We start from the raw sequence: 23679 nt of genomic DNA on the forward strand, positions 1-23679 counted from the left end.
ACATGCCATTGTTCTCATTCCTTGGTTGCTACCTAGGAGTGTTGTCATAAGACAAGGAGTCGCAAACGCTCTTACAGTCACTTGTACGTGTCAAGGAGACTTCAAGAAAGTTGCAAAAATCAGAGTTTATGGGTCCACATTCTAGTATCCTAGTCTCCTGTGCCGCACAACTCCATACTTTCAGCTCAGTTTTTGAAAATCATAGATCAGACATATTATGAAATACATTACATTCTTCATATACTTGCTTTATCTGTTACACTTTGTCACTGTGGCAAGTAGCCAAAAAGTAATAAGGCCTTTCCTTCCTACCTCCTCCTTGTGACCCAGACCTTTGCTCTATTTTTGCCTGGTATAATTATGATCGAAAGAAAGCATTTTATAGCCTTATTTACACTTTTTAACAAGATTTTTTAAAAAATAAACTTCATGAATCTCTATTCATCACTACTATATCTTTACAACCTTTGCTTGAGTGGCATAATCTAAACAGAAAGCCAAAGATGAATTAGAAAGAATTAGGCAAACTGTATAGTGAAGGTTAGATAAATTCTTGTGCTGGCAATCATAAGATTTCTAAACACCTGCAGGTTCCTGTTGCTCTTGCTCATCCAGACAAGACTTCGGAAAATAAAGGTTATTGTTTAAGCCTCTTGGGAAATTCCAGGTAGCTGTGGGGTAGTTCCACCCTGTTCAGCCATTATTATCCACTGAAAGTTCTGAGTGGGCCATTGAGTTATCAGAGAAAGTTTAGAGAACACTACTCTTTTCAGAGGAAGTAGCTTGGACTCAGGATACTGGAATGGTATTGATATGTTTTCTTGTCACCAAACAGCCTTGTACTCACCCTATGGGTACTCTGAAGGAATCACAGAATGGAGACAACTTGTAGTTGTTTTCCAGGGGGAAAGAAAAAAGAAAAGACCAGGGGTATATAAGATATACAGAGGGTTAGGACTTTAATATAAAAGCACTTTAAAAAAAATAAAGTCAGAGTGTAAGAATGAAGGATAGGTAGAAAATACGATAGAATGTAAAAGGAATACATTGAGTAAAAAAGTACTATGCCGTGTTTTCATAAGCATTGTCATCAGATCATGCTTGTTCAGCAATTATTATTTAAAATAGAAAAGATTAGACATTTGAAGCTTGTTGCCTCCCCCCAGAAGTGATAGAAATGGAAGAGTTTAGCTAGTTCCCAGATAAGACTTTCATACTGGGTTGTCATTCTGCAGTGTCTCCAGCTCACTCACAGTAGTTCAGCCTCCTCCTGCTGCAGTCTAGGTTCATCTGCATATGGGTGGCTAATAAGGGAGCCACCTCTCCATTCCGGCCCTAGGGGCTGAAGTGGTGGGAATCAGGACTCACACAGATATGTGATTGGGAACCATGATTATTTAATTACATTTTTAAATAGCCATCTCAATAAGCAAATCCCTTTTTGAATACTTGTAGTAAATTGCATTGTATGGTTTTAAGTCTTATTTCTCTCTGTTGAAACTTATGTGAAAGGCCATTAGAAAACCTCTGCCACTTAAGATCAGAACAGTTTTCAAAATACTACAATATTAAATTAATTGAAGATAGTGTCTTGAATATTATAGTCATGTTGCAAATTTCATCTATCATTTACAGTTTATTGTTTAAATGTTTAATAATGTTATATTTAATAAATACTAGGACTAATGTTTTGTTCCATGTCGTGTTTGTTTTTCATTGGATTCGCACCTCTAGGACATCAGCACAGTATATCAGATTTTTCCTGATGAAGTACTGGGTTCTGGACAGTTTGGAATTGTTTATGGAGGTAGGTTAATTCACTGAGCATTTTTATTAACTTAAAATTTTAGCTACTGTTTTTACCAAAGTAACATTTCCAGGAAAAACATAAAAAACAATACCTACATGTATATATGTCTCTGTGTGTGTGTGTATCTCTATGTTTTGCCTTTTTAAAAATTTCTCTTGAGATAGTCACTATTTGGAAAATGGCTATATTTCCATTTTGAAAGAGGAAGTTTTCTACTCCTGAAAAATTTCTCTTGTTTAAATATAGAAAAACTATACACGATACTAAATCATTTTTGTTTATTTAGACAACATACTGGGAAAACAAGGAAGTGGTATGCATAAACAAATTAGTTCCATTTTCTTTTAGTATATTTGATCACAAATCTGTAGAAGTCCATTCACATTACTAAATGAAAAATCCTTTAACTTTCTAATGCTTTTAACAGTGTATCTGTTTCATTAAGGTTTGAGTTTTTTAATTTTTGAAGTGATATACTGAGTTTCTTTTCAAATCTTTGAGAAACATTTAATATTAATGTTATACCTGCCCTATAAAATGACATCATAACTTTCAGTTCCTTAATATGATCAGTAACAAATTATTTTTTGCTCTGAAATAATCACAGTGTCCTACTCAATTTTATTTATGATCATATATTATACTTTTTAATTTAAAGTTAATTAAGTTCTACTCTATTTTACAAAGTAATTTTGATTCTTATAAGATACTCTGATGATTTTTTTGATGGAAAACCTATCAGTGAGCCAGCAACCATCGTACTATTCATTAATGCATAATAGTGTAATAGGGAAAATGAAATGTTAGATAGATTATTGCTCTACAGTGTGATAATTGCATGGGAAAAATCATGATAGATAGAGCATGGTAAATATACATAAGTGTGGGGTGAGGCAATGGTGACAAGGGAGAGCAGAGAGACCAGCAGGTGCTAGATAATTTGGAGCATCCAACATTGAAGGACCAGGCATAGGAGGAGCCTCCACAAGGAAAACTGAAACATAAGGCTAGACACAGATGGGATAAAGTAGAGGAGAACAGAGTCTCAGAAGAGAGGTCAAGCACTGCAGTGACAGAGTAGAGGCAAAAGCTGTGGCCCCGAAGAGAGTAGTTGCAGTAAAATGGCTGAGTTGAAATAGAGATTTCAGTGAGTCAAAGAGTAAGGGGTGATGTTGAAGAAGTAGAGAACATGAATACAAGGCAATTTGGTAGCGAAGGGAAGCCATCTGGAAGGAGTCAGAAGGAACAGTGAGAGTGGAATATAGGATGAATGAACACTAGATTTATTATAAGTGTTGAAAGAATGGAATCTCAAGTTAATTTGTATGTGACTGAAAAATGTAATTAGGTGCATTTTCCGTTTTCATTTTCAGATTCATTTTTATTTTACATTTTTGGATTTAATTAACACTATTATATTCTGTACCTACTACAGTATAGTAGTGTAGAAGTTAAGAGCTTCTGGGTGTCCCATAGATTCCCTAAAAGGTTTAAGAATTGGACCTGTAAGAATTAAATGGAGGCTGGGCACGGTGGCTCACACCTGTAATCCTAGCACTCTGGGAGGCCGAGGCGGGTGGATCGCTCGAGGTCAGGAGTTCGAGACCAGCCTGAGCAAGAGTGAGACCCCCGTCTCTACTAAAAATAGAAATAAATTATCTGGCCAACTAAAAATATATATACAAAAAATTAGCCTGGCATGGTGGCGCATGTCTGTAGTCCCAGCTACTCGGTAGGCTGAGGCAGGAGGATCGCTTAAGCCCAGGAGTTTGAGGTTGCTGTGAGCTAGGCTGACGCCATGGCACTCACTCTAGCCCGGGCAACAGAGTGAGACTATGTCTCAAAAAAAAAAAAAAAAAGAATTAAATGGAGTAAATTATGTAAAGGGACTGTTATGTGATAATGATGATGATGATGGTAACCAACATTTTTTTTAAGTGTGCATAGTTACCTTGGCACTTTGTGCATTTTGCATGTCTTCCTTCATCTAATCTTCACAACAACCCTGCGTTTGAAGATGGGGAACCTAAAATTCAGAAAGATTAAGTCTTTTGCTCAAAATTACACAGCTAGTAAGTATGAGAGCCAAGACTTTAATTCTTTCCTCTATGACATACATTAGTTTATCAGGACTTTAAAATTATACTTTTCTTAAAGGAGCATTTTTGCTGGTGATATGAATATTTTCTATATTACATAGTTCAATATTCTGTCTCTAAAATATATTTTTATAAGAAAATATCAGGCTCTTGATACATACAGCTTTTAATGCCCCAATTCTTTTGTGTTTTAGTGGCTAATTTTAAAGTACACATTTGATTTAGATTAATGAAGCTATGAAATGAAATCTTTCTATATATGAGTCAGTATTCTTTAGCACTTTCACTGGATAAATGTTGATTTAACCAGTGAAACATTTTTATCATTCCTGTAAATGTTCTTGTAAATTTTGGTGTTAATATGCATCATATTTAATAACATTATACTAATGTTTCGCTTTTTTATTTTAAAGGAAAACATCGTAAAACCGGAAGAGATGTAGCTATTAAAATCATTGACAAATTAAGGTTTCCGACAAAACAAGAAAGCCAGCTTCGTAATGAGGTTGCCATTCTACAGGTAATTGTTTGGTTCTCATTTGAGGGCAATAAAATCCCCTCTTTCACTTGTCCAAAACAAAGTTATCCAAACATCTGTGGCATAGCGATTTAAGAATGCTTTAAAATAACTGAAATGTCAGATCAAACTACTGCCTGAGTGGTATCTTTCCAGAGTCTCGGTAGCAATTGTTTGTTTTATGTATTTAATTATAGGTACTAATATATAATTAATAGTCATTAAATGGGTAACGTTTCAGCACTTACTCATAGTGGACATGCTGAGACCATTTTATTTTACATTACAAATGACCTTACCTTCATAAACATGCCCCCTTTGTGCTGTGATAATTATATGAATTGGGTATGTAACTGTCAGCATATCAGGTAGGTGAGTAAGATATGTCTGAGAATCAGATCATCTTGATTTTACTAATGTCCTCTTTGTCTCTCACCATAAGCTTTTCATTTGCTATTGAGCATGTCACTTAACTCCTCTCATTAATAACAGTCCCTTTTTAAAACCAGAGTTTGTTAATAAAAGATATCCCTACCATCAGAAATTGTTCCTGGCACATATTAGGTGTTTAATAAGTATTTGTTGAATTAATTAATTAAAATTGTTCAGAAACACCATGCTGTCACATAAGATAATGTACATTGTGTCCAACCAGGTAGCAAAAGGCTAGACTGCATTTGCTACTAATGGTTAATTGGTTGGCTAGTTAAAAAGGATTAGGTGTGGTTTGCTCTGCAAAAGCCCTCCTTGCATTTTATATTTCTTATTAAAAGAACAACTCATCTTTTTTGACCTGAAAAGACAGGAGGTAATGAAGATGGGATTAGGGATTGGACTTCTGACTCTGATGTGTTCAGAAAAATTACCATGATAGGAGTCAGTTGAATAGAGAGGATGGTTTTCTTTTCCCAATCTTGAGAAACAAAATTCCATTCCTCTGGATATAAAAGCAATACCCAGAAGCATTCGGTATCCTCTACCCTGTGGTCCTCTAGCTTATGGAAACTAGTCTTTTCTTTAAGTATAGTATATTCTACAGCATTCTTGTTTTCCTTGAGCCTATTCCATTTTCTCCACATAAATTATATTCCAGTGTAATGTTTTTTTATACTTGAAAGTCTTTTATTGGTCCCCCTTCATAATTCTATACAATAAAAATAAGTATATTTTTTTAAATTTATTGAGTATAATACTTTAAATGTTTAAACCATTTTCCTGGATTAATTTATCATTACAATATTATTAGTAAAAGCTTTATTCAGCAAGATAAATATTCTATAAATTTTATCTATGCTTGTATAACATAAAAAATAAAATATTACTGGAAGTATATTATTTAATGAGATTGTTGTTTTTAATTTAATTTATAGATTGGTGAGTGAATATTACTTATTGCCTGAATGAGGCAGAGTTCAGTAACAATTTTTCTTTTTTTTAAACGTAGGAGCTGGGTCATAAGCAAAAACAAAAAACCTTAGTGATTTATCTTCAGAAATTTATTTTAATCCTCTCTCTGTTTATAAACTCATTAAATCCTTCATTAATTTTGTTGAAAGCATGAATTAGAAACTAAGCTACAAAAGAATTGATTTCTAACTCATTAGGGTCATTCATTTCATATCAACAGAGTATTTCAAATTTTCGCATTATTTTCCTACCAGAGTACATTCTTCCCCATGACAAAGCACCCTAGTAATATTTAGAATGTATGACATGCATGCCCTCCTTTGGAAAGCAGTAAAAAGAAATTAGTTATGAAAGGAAACTTGGGGATTCAAAATTTTCAGACCATAGGAATATTCTCAGACAGATCTGTATTAGAAGAGTATGGGCTGTTATGATGCATTCATTCATTTTAAGTATAATTATTGAGTGCCCATCATGTTCTAGGCTGTAGGGATAGATTTAAATAAAGCAGATTTTCTTAAAACCATCCCTGTGCTCACGTATCTCTTAAAAATTTTCTGTCCCCCAAAAGTATACCCACTTTAATTTGGACACTGCTGTGGTGAGACAAGGTGTGCAATAAGACCAGGAAATGAGTTTAGGCTGAGTTCATGGAGAACATTAGATAGTACGCGAAGTCAGTTGGATTTTATTATGCCTGTGCAACTGAATTACTGGAATGTTTTGAAAAAGAAATTGTTATGATCAAATCAGTGTTTGGGGATTACACATTACAGAGAAGAAAGTTTAAGGCAAGAAAACTTTTTAAGAGGCTATTTTCAGCCAGTAGTGCCAAGCAGAATGCCCTATTTCTCTTCTTTCCTTCTCCAAGGCCATCTTGGCTTTAGCCTTAACATTTCCATTGCCACTAATCTAGACCAGGCTTTCAAATTCATACCTTGATTACTGCAACAGGTGATATTCCTGACAGATATGTGTCCCCCAGCACCCCCCATCACCATCTTCCTGACTCTCACTTTCCCTCCTCTATCCTGAAGCACACAGCTAGATAAATCTTTAGTGGGCTTCCATCAATCTCTTTCTAGCTTAGTAGTTTTCTTTTTCTTGCTTCATCAAACCTGTCTACTTTTCCTGGCTTTTAGCATGGTGAGTGATCTCTCTGCACTCTACCTCTCATATTTGCCTGAGTCTTTCATTTCTCCCCAACACAGATCCTCTTCTTAAGGTCATTGTCCTTGTCATAACCATTAACCCCCAGCCATTGCTCAGCTTTTAATTCCAAGCCTGGATGCACATTTTGGTTTACTTGGACTTACTCATGTTTGATTAATCTTCAAGATTCACCAAACCTCCCTGACTGTCCTGTGCTACTTTCCATATCGCCTGTTTATTTCTGGTTTCTAGTCTTAGTATAAAATGGCACTTTAATATTTACTGAATATTTCTTATGTAATAATTAAATTTATAAGCAATTGGAAAGTCTCAGCAATGCCTTTTTTTTTCAACTTCCGCAATGCCTAGCATAGTAGTAAAGACATTACAGGTACTCTGTTAACACTTGACAACATCGTCTTAAATTGCATACTGTGTTTCCTTAAATTCTTTCAAGAGCCCCTGTTATGATATCTTTTGTATAAATAAATCATTATTAAATTTTACTGATAATAAAGTTGTCTTATTTGATGTGGAAGAAGAGCTTGTTGAATAGCCCCTCACTGTGTTGCAGGCTATCTCAAAAGCTGAGCCCTGAAGGAAAACATTAGGCATTGTGTTCAAAGGCAATCAGAGAACATGTCAGAGTGACACCTTATAGGGCAGTAGAACCTCAAGATCAGGAGAGGGTTTAGTAACACACAGTGCTGTGGTGGTACGTGGGCTTAGAAAGAGAATGAACTGTAGGGAGGAAGTCCCACCAGTCTGGAAGATAAGGGATTCAAGTCATCAAGGCAAAATGTCAAGGTGGATGTCCTAGCAGGTAGAGGGGACGCTGTGGTAAACACCGGACAAGCAGGCGGTGTGCAGAAATCCAGACAATATGGCTAGGCAGGTTGTGAGATCACGGTGAGGAGGTTTAAGTAGCACAGCTCCTGAGGCATACTAGTTAGGACAGGCGGGACCCTGGTCCTAAATGGATTTGAGTCCAAGGAAAGAATCAAAGCAATGTATAATATACTGTTTAAAGAACATGAGTTCTAGAGTTAAACTGACTAGGTTCAAATCTGAGGCTTGTTATTTCAGAGTTCTTAAGAGCTTGAATAAGGTACTTAAGCTGTCTGAGCTTCAGTTTCCTTATCTGGGAAATTTTACAGAGATGTGATGAGAATGAAATATGATAGTTTAGTGAACCTCTTAACAGTGCCAGGCATATAGTAAAGCTTCCATACTTATTAGATGTTGTCATTGCCAACACTGAGGTGTAAGTCTAGTTCCTACGAACAACTTTAGAAGACCAGGTAACTTGATGTTGAAGTATGGGGTGGGGCTGAACATGCCTTAGCATAATGCCTGGTCCCTGGTAGGCACTCAGTAAATATTTGCTGAATGGATTATGTAGCTATGCTGAAGGAACCAGGGGGTTACAGATTGGAAGAGCATGACAATAAGAGAATAAGGTATTCCTTACCTTCATTCCTTTTTGTCTAAAAACCATGATAATTTATCTTCATGGAGCAAGATTAAATATATATAATCAGCAGTAAGTGAAAAGATGATAATCATGATAGAAAGCCAGCAAATAACATTGCTAAGTGTGCTTGGGAAAATGAAAATTTTTGCAAACTGGTGACTTTTTAAGAATCATAAATAAATCAGTTCTTTCTCTGGAAAAAACATGCTAAATGTGGATACTTTCTCTTTTAATGTGTATTGGGAGGTTGGTTTATATTTCTGTTGTTTCATCTAATATGTTTATTATATTTCTTCAAATATTTCTTTGTATTTTATTGCAAGAAGAATTTTCATGAAATTGTTTCTTTAGGCAAGACATGTTTTGGAGCTCTAAACTAATCTTGTCTTCTGCATGTTACAAAAAAAATAATAAAGCCCATAGATTATAAGTATATCTGTCTAAAATAGAGAAAAATGTAAAACAATGATCTACCTTAAGAAAAAGAAAATGAATTTAGAAAATTTTCCAAAGAGATATTGTATTAGGTCAGAAGTTAAGTCATAGTGAAAACTTAGTGTCAAAAGGCCAGGTTCCAAGTCAAAATTTTCCAGGTTTCAGTAAATCTCTTTCAACCTTGGCTCCCTTAATTATGGATTGAAAATCATGCTGACTTGGTCTGCTTGCTTCATAGAAATGTTTTGGGGACTAAATAATATATTTTAATGTAAAGTATTTTTAAAATCTCTATTTCTCAATATTACTCTTTTGAGCTCCTTCATGGAAGAAAGAAACAAATAGCTTCCCTCATAAAAGAGTTAGGAAAATGTCGTATACTATATCTGGGTCATCCACATCTTAAAATTGAACATAGCTTTTCATTTATTAAAGATTCTGAGAATTCCTATAATTAAGAACTTGTTTAATTTTGAGAATATTTCAGTTAAGCTCATTTTGCCACAGAATCCTATACAAATATGAGATATTAAAATACCATTGGACTGGCGATAGAGTTTGCAAATAATGTTTGCAAATAATGTTCTGTCTTCTAAACTTGTCCAGTAGACCCTGTACACTCACTCTAGTTCCCATTATCTGGTATATAATACATCCAAAGGATTATGTATCTACCCAGATTAATTTAACATCATTATATTATAGAATGTTCTGCTTTCTGGAGTCCTGACATCTAAATATAGAAGCTGGGCTACAGTGATGTGATTTGTTAAAAATTACACTTTAAATCTAATGCCAAGACTAGATTAGATTCATGTGTTCATGTTTCCAGTCAGGTAGATTAAGAGGAAATGAAAAAGTTTTCCAGATGTGTTTCCACTCCTATGCATTTGATACCAAATAGAAAAAAAATCCTGATATTTGATGCATTTTTCAATTTTTATATACAATCAGACAGCTTGATATACAGATTTCTGTATTATAATAAGTCACACTTTTAATTTTTGCCTTTCTCCTAAACACAAACTCAGTAATGGCATGAAGGGAAGGAGGGTCATACTTAATGAGTGGAATGTTTTCTAACACTGATTTTTTAAAAAGGTATTGGTCAGTTCTCTTAATAGAAATCATCCCCCTCGGAAATTACAGTATCAAATTCAGCCTTATACAAACCTAATGCCAATGATACCCCAGTGTGTGAGCCCAGATGATGGGCTTAGTGCATCTAGATTTTATTGGGGATTTTTTGTTTATTTTTTAAGGAATTTTTTAATACTTAATTTTTTGCCTTTTATATTCATGGCAAAATTAAGTGAAAGATACAGAGATTTCTGATATGTCCCCTGCCCCCACATATGCATAGCCTGCCTCCTCATCAATACCCCTCATTACAATAGTACATCTATTATAATTGATAAACCAACATTAGCCCATCGTAATCACCTAAAGCCCATAGTTTACATTATGGTTTACTCTTGGTGTTGTACATTCCATGGGTTTACACAAACTTATAATTATGTGTATCCATCATTGTAGTATCACAAAGAGTATTTTTATTGCTCTAAAAATCCCCTGTGCTCTGCATATTCAGCCTTCTGTCCACCCAACCCCTGGCAACCACTGACCTTTTATTTCTCCATAGTTTTGTCTTTTCCAGAATGTCATCTAGTTATAATCGCATTGTAGGTTTCTTCAGGTTGTCTTCTTTCACTTAGTAATATACATTTAAGTTTCCTCCATGTTTTTTCATGGCTTGATAGCTCATTTCTTTTTAGTGCTGAATAATATTCCCTTGTCTGGATGTACCACAGTTTGTCCGTTCACCTACTAGAGAGTATCTTGGTTACTTCCAAGTTGACAATTATAAATAAAGCTTCTATAAACATTCTTGTGCAGATTTTGTGGGGACATGAGTTTTTTCCTCCTTTGGGTAAATGCCAAGAGGTGCAATCACATATTAAGTATATGTTTAGTTCTGTAAGAAACTGCTAAACTGTCTTCCATGGTGGCCATACCATTTTTGCATTCCCACCAGCAATGAGTGAAATTTCCTGTTGCTTCACATCCTCACCAGCATTTGGCCTTGTCAGTGCTCCAGATTTCAGTGAGTCTAATAGCTGTGTAGTGGTATCTTATTGTTTTAATTTGCATTCCCCTGATGACATCTGATGTTGAGTATCTTTTCATATGCTTATTTGCCATCTATATATCTTCTTTGGTGAGGTGTCTGTTAAGATCTCTGGCCCATTTTTTAATCTTGTTGTTTGTTTTCTTTTTGTTCAATTTTAGTTCTTTGTATATAGTAGATAACAGTCCTATATGGGATGTGCCTTTTGCAAATATTTTCTCCCAGTCTATGGCTTCTTTTCTCATTCTTTTGATAGATTTGATAGATTTTTGTTTTTAAAATTTACCATTCATACCTCTTTTCTGAAAGATTCCTGGTGATGGGTAGAAAATGTCACATATTTTTATGCTATTTCTATGTTGAAAAGTCAAAAATGGCTAGAAAAAATGAGGGATGATAATAGAGGTTTTATAAGTGTTGCTTTCTGCATACTTCTCTCACTCCTCTGCCTTTCGCTACTTATCCCTTTATAGGGAAAAAAGAGAACACATTATATTTATCATGTGTCTGCAGCAATGCTGGAATCTAAGTCTAGGTTGAATCATTCCCAGAACTGATGAAGTGAAGAATGACTGAGAGATGTGTGGATAGGTTCATGAATATACATGAACACAGTCCTCAAGTGATTTTTTTGCTATGCAAACATTGAATTGGTTTTCCTCCTCCCCTGCCCTTGAGCCAATTTTATTTAATGGAATGCACAGGACCTATAGCTAATTTAAGATGAAAAAATGTAATCATAAATTATGCATTATAAGCTAGCCACTTAAAAGTTGACTCCCTTTCTTGAGATCAAGGCACAATATATCTATTATCATTAGCAGTTAATAGAGATGCTTCAGCTTATTATTCTATAAAATTTTGAACTGTATTAAACCAGGGTCAACCTGTGCTAGTTAGTGGCACAACTAAAATATAATTGCATTCTAGTTCTAATGGATAGTATGAGCAAACAATTCTTACCAGGAATGATCTGAGCATTTCTGAGTTCTCAGAATCCAATGGGTTAAATTTGATTGTGGCTTCATTGATATAAATGGTGGCCAGGGATACCTATTCACAGGAGTATATATTGTTACATGTGGTCTTGTTGAAGTAATATTCTGTGCATTTATTCTCCTGACAATATATGTTTCTGTTATTTTGCTCCAAGTTAATAGCAATGTAAATTTCTAAAATTTCGCAAATAAAATTTTCAAAACTATGCTATCCCTTAAAATATAAAATGCTGAAATATGAGCCTACTTAAATGGTAGACTTTTTGCCAACTGGACATAAAAGTGGAACATGTTCACATGCAACAACCAAATGGTCTCTGTTCACTCTTTAAACCAGGAGAGCTTTCAGGTGATGCAACACCGCAGCCTTTGCCTTGTTGGCCTCAGAATAGAAGCACTTCTGTCATCATTGAGGTCTAAAAATACAGCAAGCGTGCCTAATAATTGCAAATAATTATATTATTATGGTAAAATATCTTTTTAAGTAAGTTATATAACTTACCTGCAAGTACCCAAGGCTTGGCATCAAGAGAAAAAAGAGTAAAATAAGCATCCTTGAGAGAAATATTGTGTAATTTGGGCTTTGTTTCTTAAATTCTCTGAGAAAAAGCAGCCTATTTCTCTTATTCCCTTTCATTCAGCTTTCCCTTATGTATCAGCACAAGAATGAATAAAAGACTGTCATGTTGTGAAACCTTTAATATGCGATATCAGTGAGTGATTGTGGTAATTATGTAAGTCCAGCAAGATTTTAATACCCAAAAGTTATTTTCCATCCACTAAAAGAGAGGAAAGCACTGGTATTCTTTTTGTTTATCCTTTTGTTCTTTGATTTGTATTATTTGAAACTGTAACCATTTCCAATAAAATATGAAGCTTTATTAGCCTTCACAAATAAAAATATTTTCTTCCATCTGAAGACACATCAAAAGAAAAAATAAGGCTGTGAAAAAAATCTATCAAGATTGGCAAAATACTGATAATTATTGAAGTTCAGAGATGTTCTTTATACTGTTCACTTTAGAGTATATTTGAATATATTCATTTATAAATAAATAAGTAGTAAATAATTTTATTACAGATGTTCATGAACTCTTTTCTTCAGTTCCAAAAGGCAAAGACTTCATATTCTTGCTGTAGAATTAAGGAATGTGGTAAACAGACCACACCGTGGAGATTTGTATGGTGTGGGAGGCAGAGTAGCTTCCCCTTCCCCTGAGATATCCACACCCTAAGCCCTGGCACCAGTAAATGTATAAATACGTTATTTTAGGTGGCAAAAAGGACCTTGCAGATGTAATTAAGATTGTAGACCTTAAAATAGGAAGAGTAGCTTGGATTACCCCTGTGGACCTATTCTAATCACATGAGTCCTTAATAGCAGAGAACTCTCTCCAGCTAGAGGCAGAAAAGGTGCTGCAGAAGGAGAAGTCATGGAGACTCGAAGCCTGAGGACTCAACACACAGTAGCTGGTTGGAAGATGGAGGGAGCAACATGATGAGGAATTCAGGCCCCCTGAACAAGCTGAAAGGCTCTTGGCTCACAGCCAGCAAGGAAACAGGGACCACACCTCTGCAGCCCAAATAACTGGATTGTGTCAACAACCTGAATGAGCCTGGACACAGGTTCTCCCTCAGAGTCTCAGATAACAGAACAGCTTGCCAACAAGTTGATTTCTGCCTGTGAAACCCAGACCAGAAAAAACAGCTGAGCTCACCAGACTTTTGCCCTACAGAGCTGTGAGATAATAAATTTGCGTTGTTTAAGAAACACACACTCACACACACACACAGCAAGGGGAAAGACGGGGATTGACAAACCAGAAGGTACAAGTTTGTGGAAGTTCATACTGATATAGCCTCTGTTAGGTAAAAGGCAAAAGGAAGTTTTCTTTACTGTGGTTTACTATAAACTTTCAGTTATCAAACTTAAGAGGGAAATTTGGCCCAAATCTTTCTAAAATACCATAAAATGTACCCAATAATAATAAGTAACCCTTACTATGTACCTGGCCCAATTCCAAGTATTTTGTATACATTACATAATAAGTCCTTCTTGTGTTACAAGATTAGACACATTATTATTTTCCCATTATACATATAAAGAAACAGACGCACCTCACAGAGTTTAAATAACTCACCAGAAGTCAGCCGCTGGGAAGAGGCAGAGCTGGAATTCAAACTCAAGTGGTCTGTCTCCAGAGGTCTTGCTCCTGAAATTATGCTCCAGCCTGGAGGCTTTGCTTGTAGTCATACCTGTTCTGGGCTAAATAAAAAACCGCGAAAGAGAAGGGAGTTGAAAGAGCTTTTCTAAGTAAGGGGGAGAGGAAAACAGAGATCATCAACATCTTAACAGCCCAGTTTCAATAAAGGACAATGATGGAACCATTAGAAGGTTTTCATAAATCGTGTAAGGGAGGGGTGCCATGGAGGGAAGTGGGTAATTTAGAGGGAGTATCCTGACTCTGTGCTTTAGCGGCCACTAATTGGCTTAATTCTTGCTGATGACTGTTTGCTAGTGGCCTTTGAGATGATCTGAAACTAGGAGTTTCTCCTTAAAAGCCAGGTCTAAATACCAATCACCTAGTTATTAATAGTAGAAAAATCATGTGTTTCTTCCTATCAAAGATGTTGAAATCTTTACAGAAACAGTGGTCAATACTGGTATATTTAATATTTTGAGAGGGCTGTATGGGAAACTGAGGGGACTGCCTTTGCCATACCCTTGAGACTAGGGAACATCATTTTGCAACTCATATCAATGGTAGCATCTCTGATAGTCATGTTCATATCATTGGTATTTATCACAAAAATTATTCCTTATGATCAGATCATCCATCATCAGAATTCTGAGTTTGCTTACTAATCAGATTCAAGTGAACTCAAAGAAAAAGTCATGTACTTTATGTTTCTGGAGAGGCTATCACTATGTATTAATATATTTGATGCAGATGTCAGACATGTATTAATATTAATAGCATATCTAAGACAAAGTCATTTAAATCTTATTCACTTAATGAAAATTAAGGTGAAATGGGATTCTTTATTTTTCAAATTTTACAAACTTGTGTTGAGCATTTACTATGTACCAGGCACTAGACTTATATTGACTGGGAATACAATTGATAAAATATAGGCCTTTAGGAGCTTGTAGTTTTGTAGGTAAGATAAATAGCTTCACCAATAACTAAATGTGGTATAAGTGTTATGAAAGAGGATCACACCAAAGACTGAGAATAGAGAAGCATCCAAGTCAGACTGCAAGAGTCAGTGAAAGCTGCCTAACAGCGGAATCTTCATTCTAGGCAAATGGTCTGGTTCAAGCTGAGGGAACAGTGTCTATGAAGGGATGGAAAGGAGAGAGATTGTGTTTTTTTACCAATGTGGTTAAGGATGGCAACAGAGAAGGGTGAATGTGTGGGAGAAGAAGCTGGAGAAACACTTGAGTGGGAGGAAGAGAAGGAGCTGATCATGAAGGGTTTCATGTGCCTTGCTAAGGAGAGGTCCTGAAGTCGGTAGTGATTCACTTGAGGGCTTGAAGCAATGGGGTGGGATCAGAATCACCTCTGGGACGATCATAGTGGCAGCCCTTTGAAGAATGGGTTGTAGGAGAGCAAGACCTAAGACAAGGAGATCAGTTGGGGTGCTGTGGCAGATGCCCAGGAGAGAGCTAAGGGCTCACACTAAGGCAGTAGTGCTGAGGGTGAAGACAAGGGGTCAGTGTGAGGGGATGAGGGAGGCAGACTCTTAGATTTAGAGACCAGCTGGTTACTGGAAGTGAGGGAGAAGTAAACATTTAGATGACACCCAGGTTTCTGACCTAGGTGGTTCACCATTTGCCAAGAGAAGCAGCACCAGAAAAGAAAGGTTGGATGGGAGAGACACTGATTTTTTTGTTGGACATCTTTCATTTAAATGAACATACCCAAAAGAAATGGATATAAGATTCTCCAATTCAGGAGAGCTTGCCATATCAATTTGGGTATTATCTTTAACAAGTATTTTTATAATCATCTGTTCTCTACAAGATGACTTTTTAGCATCTATCAGGGAATTACAGTCTATTTTCCTTTTATAAGTCATTAGGTGATTGTGATTTCCAGGACCGTTAAATGGAGCATAAGTTGTAAGAGACTGTAATCAGAAAATGGATAAGATGGTGTGCTCTTCTCTTGACCCTGGCAAACTGACAGCAATGAGCGTCAACAAAGCCATTGCTATAGTACTATGCCTCTGAGAAAGCCACCTCCCACCCCACCTTGTACTGCTGTGCAGTGGAATATTCTTCCTTCTGCTCTGCATACTATTTAGAATTTAGATTCTGGTCTCATCATTTTTAAATTTATTTTCCCTAGCTCCTTATGAACTCAATCATTTAGTTCCTTGATAGAAAAGTAGTCAGAAGTTCCCTTATAAAGCCTGCATTGCTCCTAAAAACCTGTTGAAAGGGTATGTTTAATCTAATTCTCCTCTTCCCCACCTCTCATATGTTTGGGTAGAATAATCCTAAAGCTAGAAGGTGGAAGAAAGAAGGGGAAAATATGACAACTTTAATTTATCACAACTATGTATATGGAATAAATTCTCTACTCCAGATTTACAGTAAAGCAGCACTATTAGAATTAGAGGGTATACGTAATTATGTATCAATATTAAAGAATATCATTTAACATAAATACAAAAATATATGAGGGCTGTCCGGAAAGTATCCAGCCAGTGTTAATATGTAATTTTCATATTATATGGCTGGATACTTTCTGGACAGCCCTCGTAAACCAGAATGCACATATAAATAAAAATTAATATTAATTTCTTAATAAAATATTATTACTTTTATAAATACTTTGGTTCTAGTGACTAGTTTACATTAATCAATGGAAATAAATTTTCTAGGCAGCTTGGGTCAGAAAAGTTTTTGTCTTTAATCTCCAAATGATATTTCCTCCCAGGCTTCGAAACAACTTCTTTTCACCCCACGGATATGTCATCAATCTGTTATGTGTGAATGGACACTATTTTTTCCTTTACTTGGCCAAATGTTTCATTTCCTGAAAATGAAATTACTTAAATGCAACAAACAGATGGCCAGAGAGTCCTGTAGTAGCTTGCTCTGCTATGAAATTTATCTGAATTTCTGAGGAAAGCCTAAGAAGTTAGCAAAAATTATTTTTGCCCACACTATGCCATAGTTGGTATTGTGATGTTCTTGCTACTTTTTAATTAATTCTGTTACTTTGGACATTAGGAGGGGAAAGTTAAAAAGTTATTTCATATTTTATATGAAAAATTAAAACTTTATATGAAAAGTCACATGGACCACCTTGGTTGAAACTAATCTTAAAGTTGTTCTTAAGGTATTCAAATGATCATATAAGTTATATTATACATGAAAATAGAAAAATAATAGGTTGAACTTTTTTTAAAATTTCCATTCTCTAAATATATTCTCTAGGCTAAAGTCATACTTCTCATCAGTGTAGTATAGGGAGTTTAGATAAATAAGGCATGATTCTCTATATTCTGTTTTATTATCTTTGTTACTGTCAAATGTAAAAAAAAGTTTGATCATTTGGTTCAATGCAAAAAAATACAGCTCCTGAGTAAGCATCTATGATGGCCTTGTCTCAAGCATATATGATTTATCAGTTGTTACTCAATGTAGGAAAATTAGAAAACATAAAGATTTTCATAAAGAGCAAGGGCCAACTGCAAAGAATGTATGAGTTTAAACTTTACTAAAACAGTTTTTATCAGTTGTTTATATTAGCCTTAAGTCCGATGCTTTTATTGAATATGTATTTTTTTAAAATTCACATCCCAACCATACACAAAGTCATTTACTGTGAAATACCGGAAATTTCCCTTAGCCTTTATGTAAAGATGCTGTTAGAGGACATTTGTAGAGTCCTTCAGAACTTAATGAACATGGCACAAAACAGTTGACTGTGAACACTCTCATTAATCTGTCCCATACTTTTGGCCTAGAACATTCTGGGAATATACCGATTAAATAAACAAATATTAAAGTTCTGCCTTTTGTATAGGGGCTCCTCAAGACCTGGTGTGGAATAGGGACAAGGAAAAAGGAATATATTGAGTGAAAGACTTGAGTAACTCTAAGAACTCATGTACCTAGAGGTACAGGTAGAGGCGTGTGAGAACTGACACTGCATATATATGCAGACAGTTTAGGTAGGAGAGTCTCCTGATCATCTGCCGATTCTCTCCTGTCCTCCCACCTGCAGAGACTAACGTGAGGTCAGCAGAAGCAGCGGGCTAAACAACTGCGACACCACACCTGTCCTCCCCTTCCCTCCCTGGGCTCCCCTCCCTTAATCTTTATCTCCTCCTTCACACCAATTTTCCTTCTGCCAACATAAAGGGGACCCCCTAACCTTGCTGTCTACTGTTGGTCTGTTCCTCTCCTGTTCACTGTTTTTCGCTCCCCATCCATACAACCAGGCCTTGGCCATTTAAGGAAGCCATACTCCCCAGAACACTATTTAAGTGATTAAAGTTAGATTAAATGGAAAAAAAAGAATCAGTTAAGAAGATGTTCAAAGAAGAAGGTGCAACTTAGCACATCTCATAGTAGACTTGTCTCAGGAGAATCAGAACTTCAGCAGGACACTCTCACTTAAACCCTAAAGCTTCTGCTATGATTATTGATTTGAAAGAGGACAACCGAGACCTTTGGACACCCACAGGCCAGTAGTATGTCCAGTGAGTATGACTCTCCTATAAGTTAAAGGGATATATATTTAAAAAAAAAATGAGATATCCTGGGGCAAAGTTCAGGTATAAACAATGCTATCACTTACATTCCATGGTGCATATCAAACAGGTATATGTAGTCATAGTAGTCTCCCACCTGAGGATCTGGCATTCCCATAATGTAACAGTCAAATCCAGCTGGCTATCTGGTCTTATTTTGTAGGTAGTCATGGCAAATAAAATAAGAGTAGTGATAGTGTGAGCTTTGTTAACCCCACCCTCTCTCCATGTTCTTCATATCTGACCAAGAGAGAACAACTCTGGAGGCCAAGTCTATCTGAAGTAGCCAGACTTGACCAGTTAACAATGCAACAGTTTCAGGAAAGATGATTCTAGCCATCTAGAGGTGAAAAGCTATTGGGTGGATGTGCAGGCATCTGCTCAGATCTCGTTCATAAACTTGCCATTCCATGACCACGTAACACTGCATGATGGGGCCCCGTGTCATCAGAATGAAAGACCCATCAGATGTCTGTGTCAGAGATCCAAATGGACGAAGTAGTGAACAGACACTCTAAGAAACGGTTATCATGTGAGCTACTGCCAACCGTAGCATGGCTCTGTGTCAGTTCATGCCAGGCTGTCCTTGCAAACGGGTAGTGCAGAGGACAACGACAACAGTGTGGATTCATTCACAACCCCTTCTGCCGCTCACCGCCCAGCCCAGCATCCATCTGTGAAGTTGATGCACAGTGAGCCATTTCAGGTTTTAAATTTCAATTTACAAGCAGTTTTATCACTCACTGAGATTTCTTTTCTAAAATAAAAAAAAAGCATTTAATTATTTTTCTCTGTTCAACTGTTAGCACATTTAAGTTCGTCCTTGCTTTTGTTTGTTTGTTTGTTTAGGTAGTTTTTTTCATGATGACTTCTTTTTTTCTGTTTCTTATTGAAATGTAAGTGGAATATATAATTATTTATCTAATGTTAGGATTTGTTGTTGTACAGAGAAAAAAAAAGGTCAAATGATCAAAGGCTTTTGTTGATGACCCAGAACAACACTCAGATTTGGCCTTGAGTGCTAAGGGACCATCTAGTGCTAAGAGTAATGTTATTTGACATTTGTGACAATTAACATATCAAGCAAAATGCAGCCTACCATTACTAGCCATTACTTTATTGTGGAAATATAGTTGTCCCTTTGTATCCATGGGGGATTGGTTCCAGGACCCCCACAAATACCAAAATCCCTGCATGCTGCCCAAGTCCCACGGCTGGCCCTGCAGAAACAACATGTACGAAAAGTTGGCCTTCATTGTCCTCGGGTTTTTGCCTCTCACAAATACTATTATTTTCTGTTTGTGTTGGGTTGAGGATGCCAGTACTAATGGCCAACTGTATTTACTGAATAACATCCACGTATAAGTGGACCCACACAGTTCAAACCCATGTTCAGGGGCCAGCTGTATTTATGGAGTGGAGAACCATGCAGGATGACCATGTAGCATGGTGTCCTGGACAAAACAGGGGCTCAGTGATTCTTTTTTGCTGTTTTCGTGATGATCTTCACTAGTGTTAAGAGCTGCTGAACAAACTACTGCAGCTTTCAGTAGCAGAGCAGTTCTAAAATGTTTTGACTAAGGTGCTTCTTCGGTACAGTCAGGTGTACTACATGTATGAATTTCATCTTTACTACATTAGATTTCCACCAACTGTGTAGAAATAGCCTAGTATGCTTATTTAGGGGAGTATGTTTAATATTGGGGATGATCCTAAGAAATTACAGATTTTCTTAATATGGTAATCTAATTAAGACCTGATTAGCAATTCACTGCACTGGAACTTGAATTTTTAGTATAGAAATAATTTCACTATGCATGGAAAGTAAAGATGTATTTTTTTGGAGACATTAGAATTTCAAAAATATAAGGCAGCACATGTGGAATGTAGAGGTGTTAAAAATCTTAAATGTGGGTTTCTCCATAGCTTAAGCTTGAACAGTTTTGTATAATCAGCAAGCTTGCCAAACAGTATCAAAAAACTCATTTTCTTCAAGTGCTTTATTTATCTTTAATAGAACCTTCATCACCCTGGTGTTGTAAATTTGGAGTGTATGTTTGAGACGCCTGAAAGAGTGTTTGTTGTTATGGAAAAACTCCATGGAGACATGCTGGAGATGATCTTGTCAAGTGAAAAGGGCAGGTTGCCAGAGCACATAACGAAATTTTTAATTACTCAGGTAAGAAATCAATTAGAGACAGAAAAAAGATAATATTTAATATCAAATGTTATCACTGCTTAACTACAGCTTTCTACCCTTGTTGTGTAGTCCCTGCTTCCCGTCTAAACTATGCTAGAAAAGGTTGGAGTGGCTCATTGTATCTTCTGATTTATGTCTATGTTATTCAGAGTCAGTATACCAAACTAGTAATTGGTATGCAGGCCCATTTATTAAAACTACTCATGAAATTTTAAAAGGTACATTGGTTTAGTCCTAGTTCTTTGAAAATATTTAAGAATGGGTATCCATGTTAGATACTGTAGGTCCCTTGTCTACACCTGTCTTGGTTCCTGTATGAATACCATAATATGCTACTTTTTCCATTGAAGTTTCCTTTGAAGCCTTTCCTTAGCTTATTTCAGTGTCTTTATCATATGAAACTTGACTATTCCTTGTGGATTTACTCTTGGCCTTTTAAATTTATGTCCTGGTATAAAGCATTGAGAAATAAACTAATAGACTGCAATGAAATCATTTTGGTGATTTTCTTCTTTATAGATACTTGTGGCTTTGCGGCATCTTCATTTTAAAAATATCGTTCACTGTGACCTCAAACCAGAAAACGTGTTGCTAGCCTCAGCTGATCCTTTTCCTCAGGCAAGTACAAAAGCCTCTCTCAGCAAAAAGCCAGCTGACAGCACGACCGGCTCCCTACGGCATCCCCTCACCTTCCCTTTTGCCCTTAAAACCTTCATTTGTTTCAGGGTTTTCCTACTTGTTTTCTTCCGTTTGTTACCTTCTTATATTTTCAGGACTGTGGCTTTGTCACTCTGGCTTCTCGGTTCAGCCTGACCTCATTATATACAAACGTCTGTTCTCATTCTGCTTTTTGGCTGCTTTAGCCTAGCGGCCCTAGGCCAGCATAGGAATCACTGGCCTGAGAGTAACAGCACTTAAGAGTTTCAGAGATGCTACTGGTTCTCTAGTGTTGGTCATGACATTCAACTTCACCGTTGATTTCAAGGACAAGAGCAAAACTTTCTTCCTCTCCTCAACTCAGAGGGTGCAAAGCAACCAGATCTCTCCCCAGAGTATTATCGATTTGAAGTGACCTGACGGAGTTGGCTGTCAGGCCTTCCTTCCAGTACACCTTCAGGTCCTGCCTGTGTGCCAGTGCGCAGCTGATTTTGAGGATTATTGTGAAGGACTTGACACATCTCTGTACTTATCCTTAATCACTCTCTTCCCTGATTTGCATAATGTTTTCCTGCCTCATAAACAATGTTACCTACTTCTGAGTACACTTATTTTTACATTTATCTCTTGGTTTTGGGGGATAGGAAAAGGGAATTTAGATGATATTTTTATGAATTAAGACAAACTTTTGTATTAGTACATAAACCACTGACTTCAAGTACATAAAGTAGAAAATAGCTATTACTTCTATCATGAGAAATCCATATCATTTTATGTAAAACATTATGATTGTCTCAGGTAGACCTGAACTAAGAACTTATTATTTCCTACAAATCTTTGCTGTCAACAGGTGAAACTTTGTGATTTTGGTTTTGCCCGGATCATTGGAGAGAAGTCTTTCCGGAGGTCGGTGGTGGGCACCCCCGCTTACCTGGCTCCTGAGGTTCTAAGGAACAAGGGCTATAATCGCTCTCTAGACATGTGGTCTGTTGGGGTCATCATCTATGTAAGCCTAAGTGGCACGTTCCCATTTAATGAAGATGAAGACATACACGACCAAATCCAGAATGCAGCTTTCATGTATCCACCGAATCCCTGGAAGGAAATCTCTCATGAAGGTAATATCTTCCATTCGAAAATGATAATGGTTTAATCCTTAAGTGTTATGCTGTTAATTTAATTGCAGATTATTCAGTTGATAAATGCTCATTGTAAAGTGCCCACCAAAGTAGAGGCACAAAGGCACAAATGGATCGGGGTGGGATATATACATGTAATAGAGAAATGTGGACATTGAGAAATATATATTAAGAGGTAAATGAAACAACCAGAAATAAGGTGTTCATATTTTGGTGTATTTCCTTACAACTCATAAATATTTACACATTGATATCATGGTAATAATGCATCTTTAGTAAGGGCTTATATTTACTAAAGGCTTTACTTTAGTAAAGGCATGGTAATGTGCCTGGTGCTATGTTAAACACTTTTCAACTATTGTCAATGCAAGAACTTTATGACAGTGATATTTTAATTATCATATTACATATATTAGTATGCCAAGTTCTTTGTCTATTGATTTCCTCTGTGTAATATTAAAGTATATATATTTTATTTGGCCATGTCCCTGAAATTTTTATGTTGTTTCTATTTGTTTAGTATTAGAACATCCTTATGTATAATTCCTATATGTATTAATATCTCTGATGAGTTCTTTAAGAGAGATTACCTTGGCAATCTTGTTTAGAGTTATATTCTTCTTAATAAATATTAACATTATCTTAAAAGAAAAGAAGTAGTTTTAAAAGAAATGGCAGGAGCTGATGGGGGAGAGAAAATGACTCATTCGATGCTTCAGAAAGAAGTTCCTCAGTGAATATACTTTGGAGTTTATCCAATTCTCATAAAAATCCCATAAGATAGGTTTTACTGTTATAACTATATTTTAAGTGACAAAACCCAAGCATAAGTGACACGACCAGTCAAAATCACAGGACTAGTAAGTGGCAGGACCAGAATCCATACTCA

The 23679-nt window shown here is 36.2% G+C and overlaps 1 protein-coding gene across 7 annotated transcripts in view; it reads left to right on the plus strand.

Annotated features, from left to right (window-relative positions):
- The window catches only part of PRKD1 (protein kinase D1), a 768557-nt gene that overhangs the window by 724833 nt on the left and 20045 nt on the right, over positions 1-23679 (plus strand). For all 7 annotated transcript variants that reach the window (XM_045569394.1, XM_045569403.1, XM_045569402.1 and 4 more), the window contains 5 exons: positions 1735-1807; positions 4323-4429; positions 20812-20973; positions 21514-21612; positions 22502-22769. In XM_045569394.1, the coding sequence (XP_045425350.1) occupies positions 1735-1807; positions 4323-4429; positions 20812-20973; positions 21514-21612; positions 22502-22769 (709 nt within the window). The remainder of the gene's footprint in view (positions 1-1734; positions 1808-4322; positions 4430-20811; positions 20974-21513; positions 21613-22501; positions 22770-23679) is intronic.

The sequence above is a fragment of the Lemur catta genome, chromosome 1 (genome assembly GCF_020740605.2).
Source record: "Lemur catta isolate mLemCat1 chromosome 1, mLemCat1.pri, whole genome shotgun sequence".
NCBI classification, from domain to species: Eukaryota; Metazoa; Chordata; class Mammalia; order Primates; family Lemuridae; genus Lemur; species Lemur catta.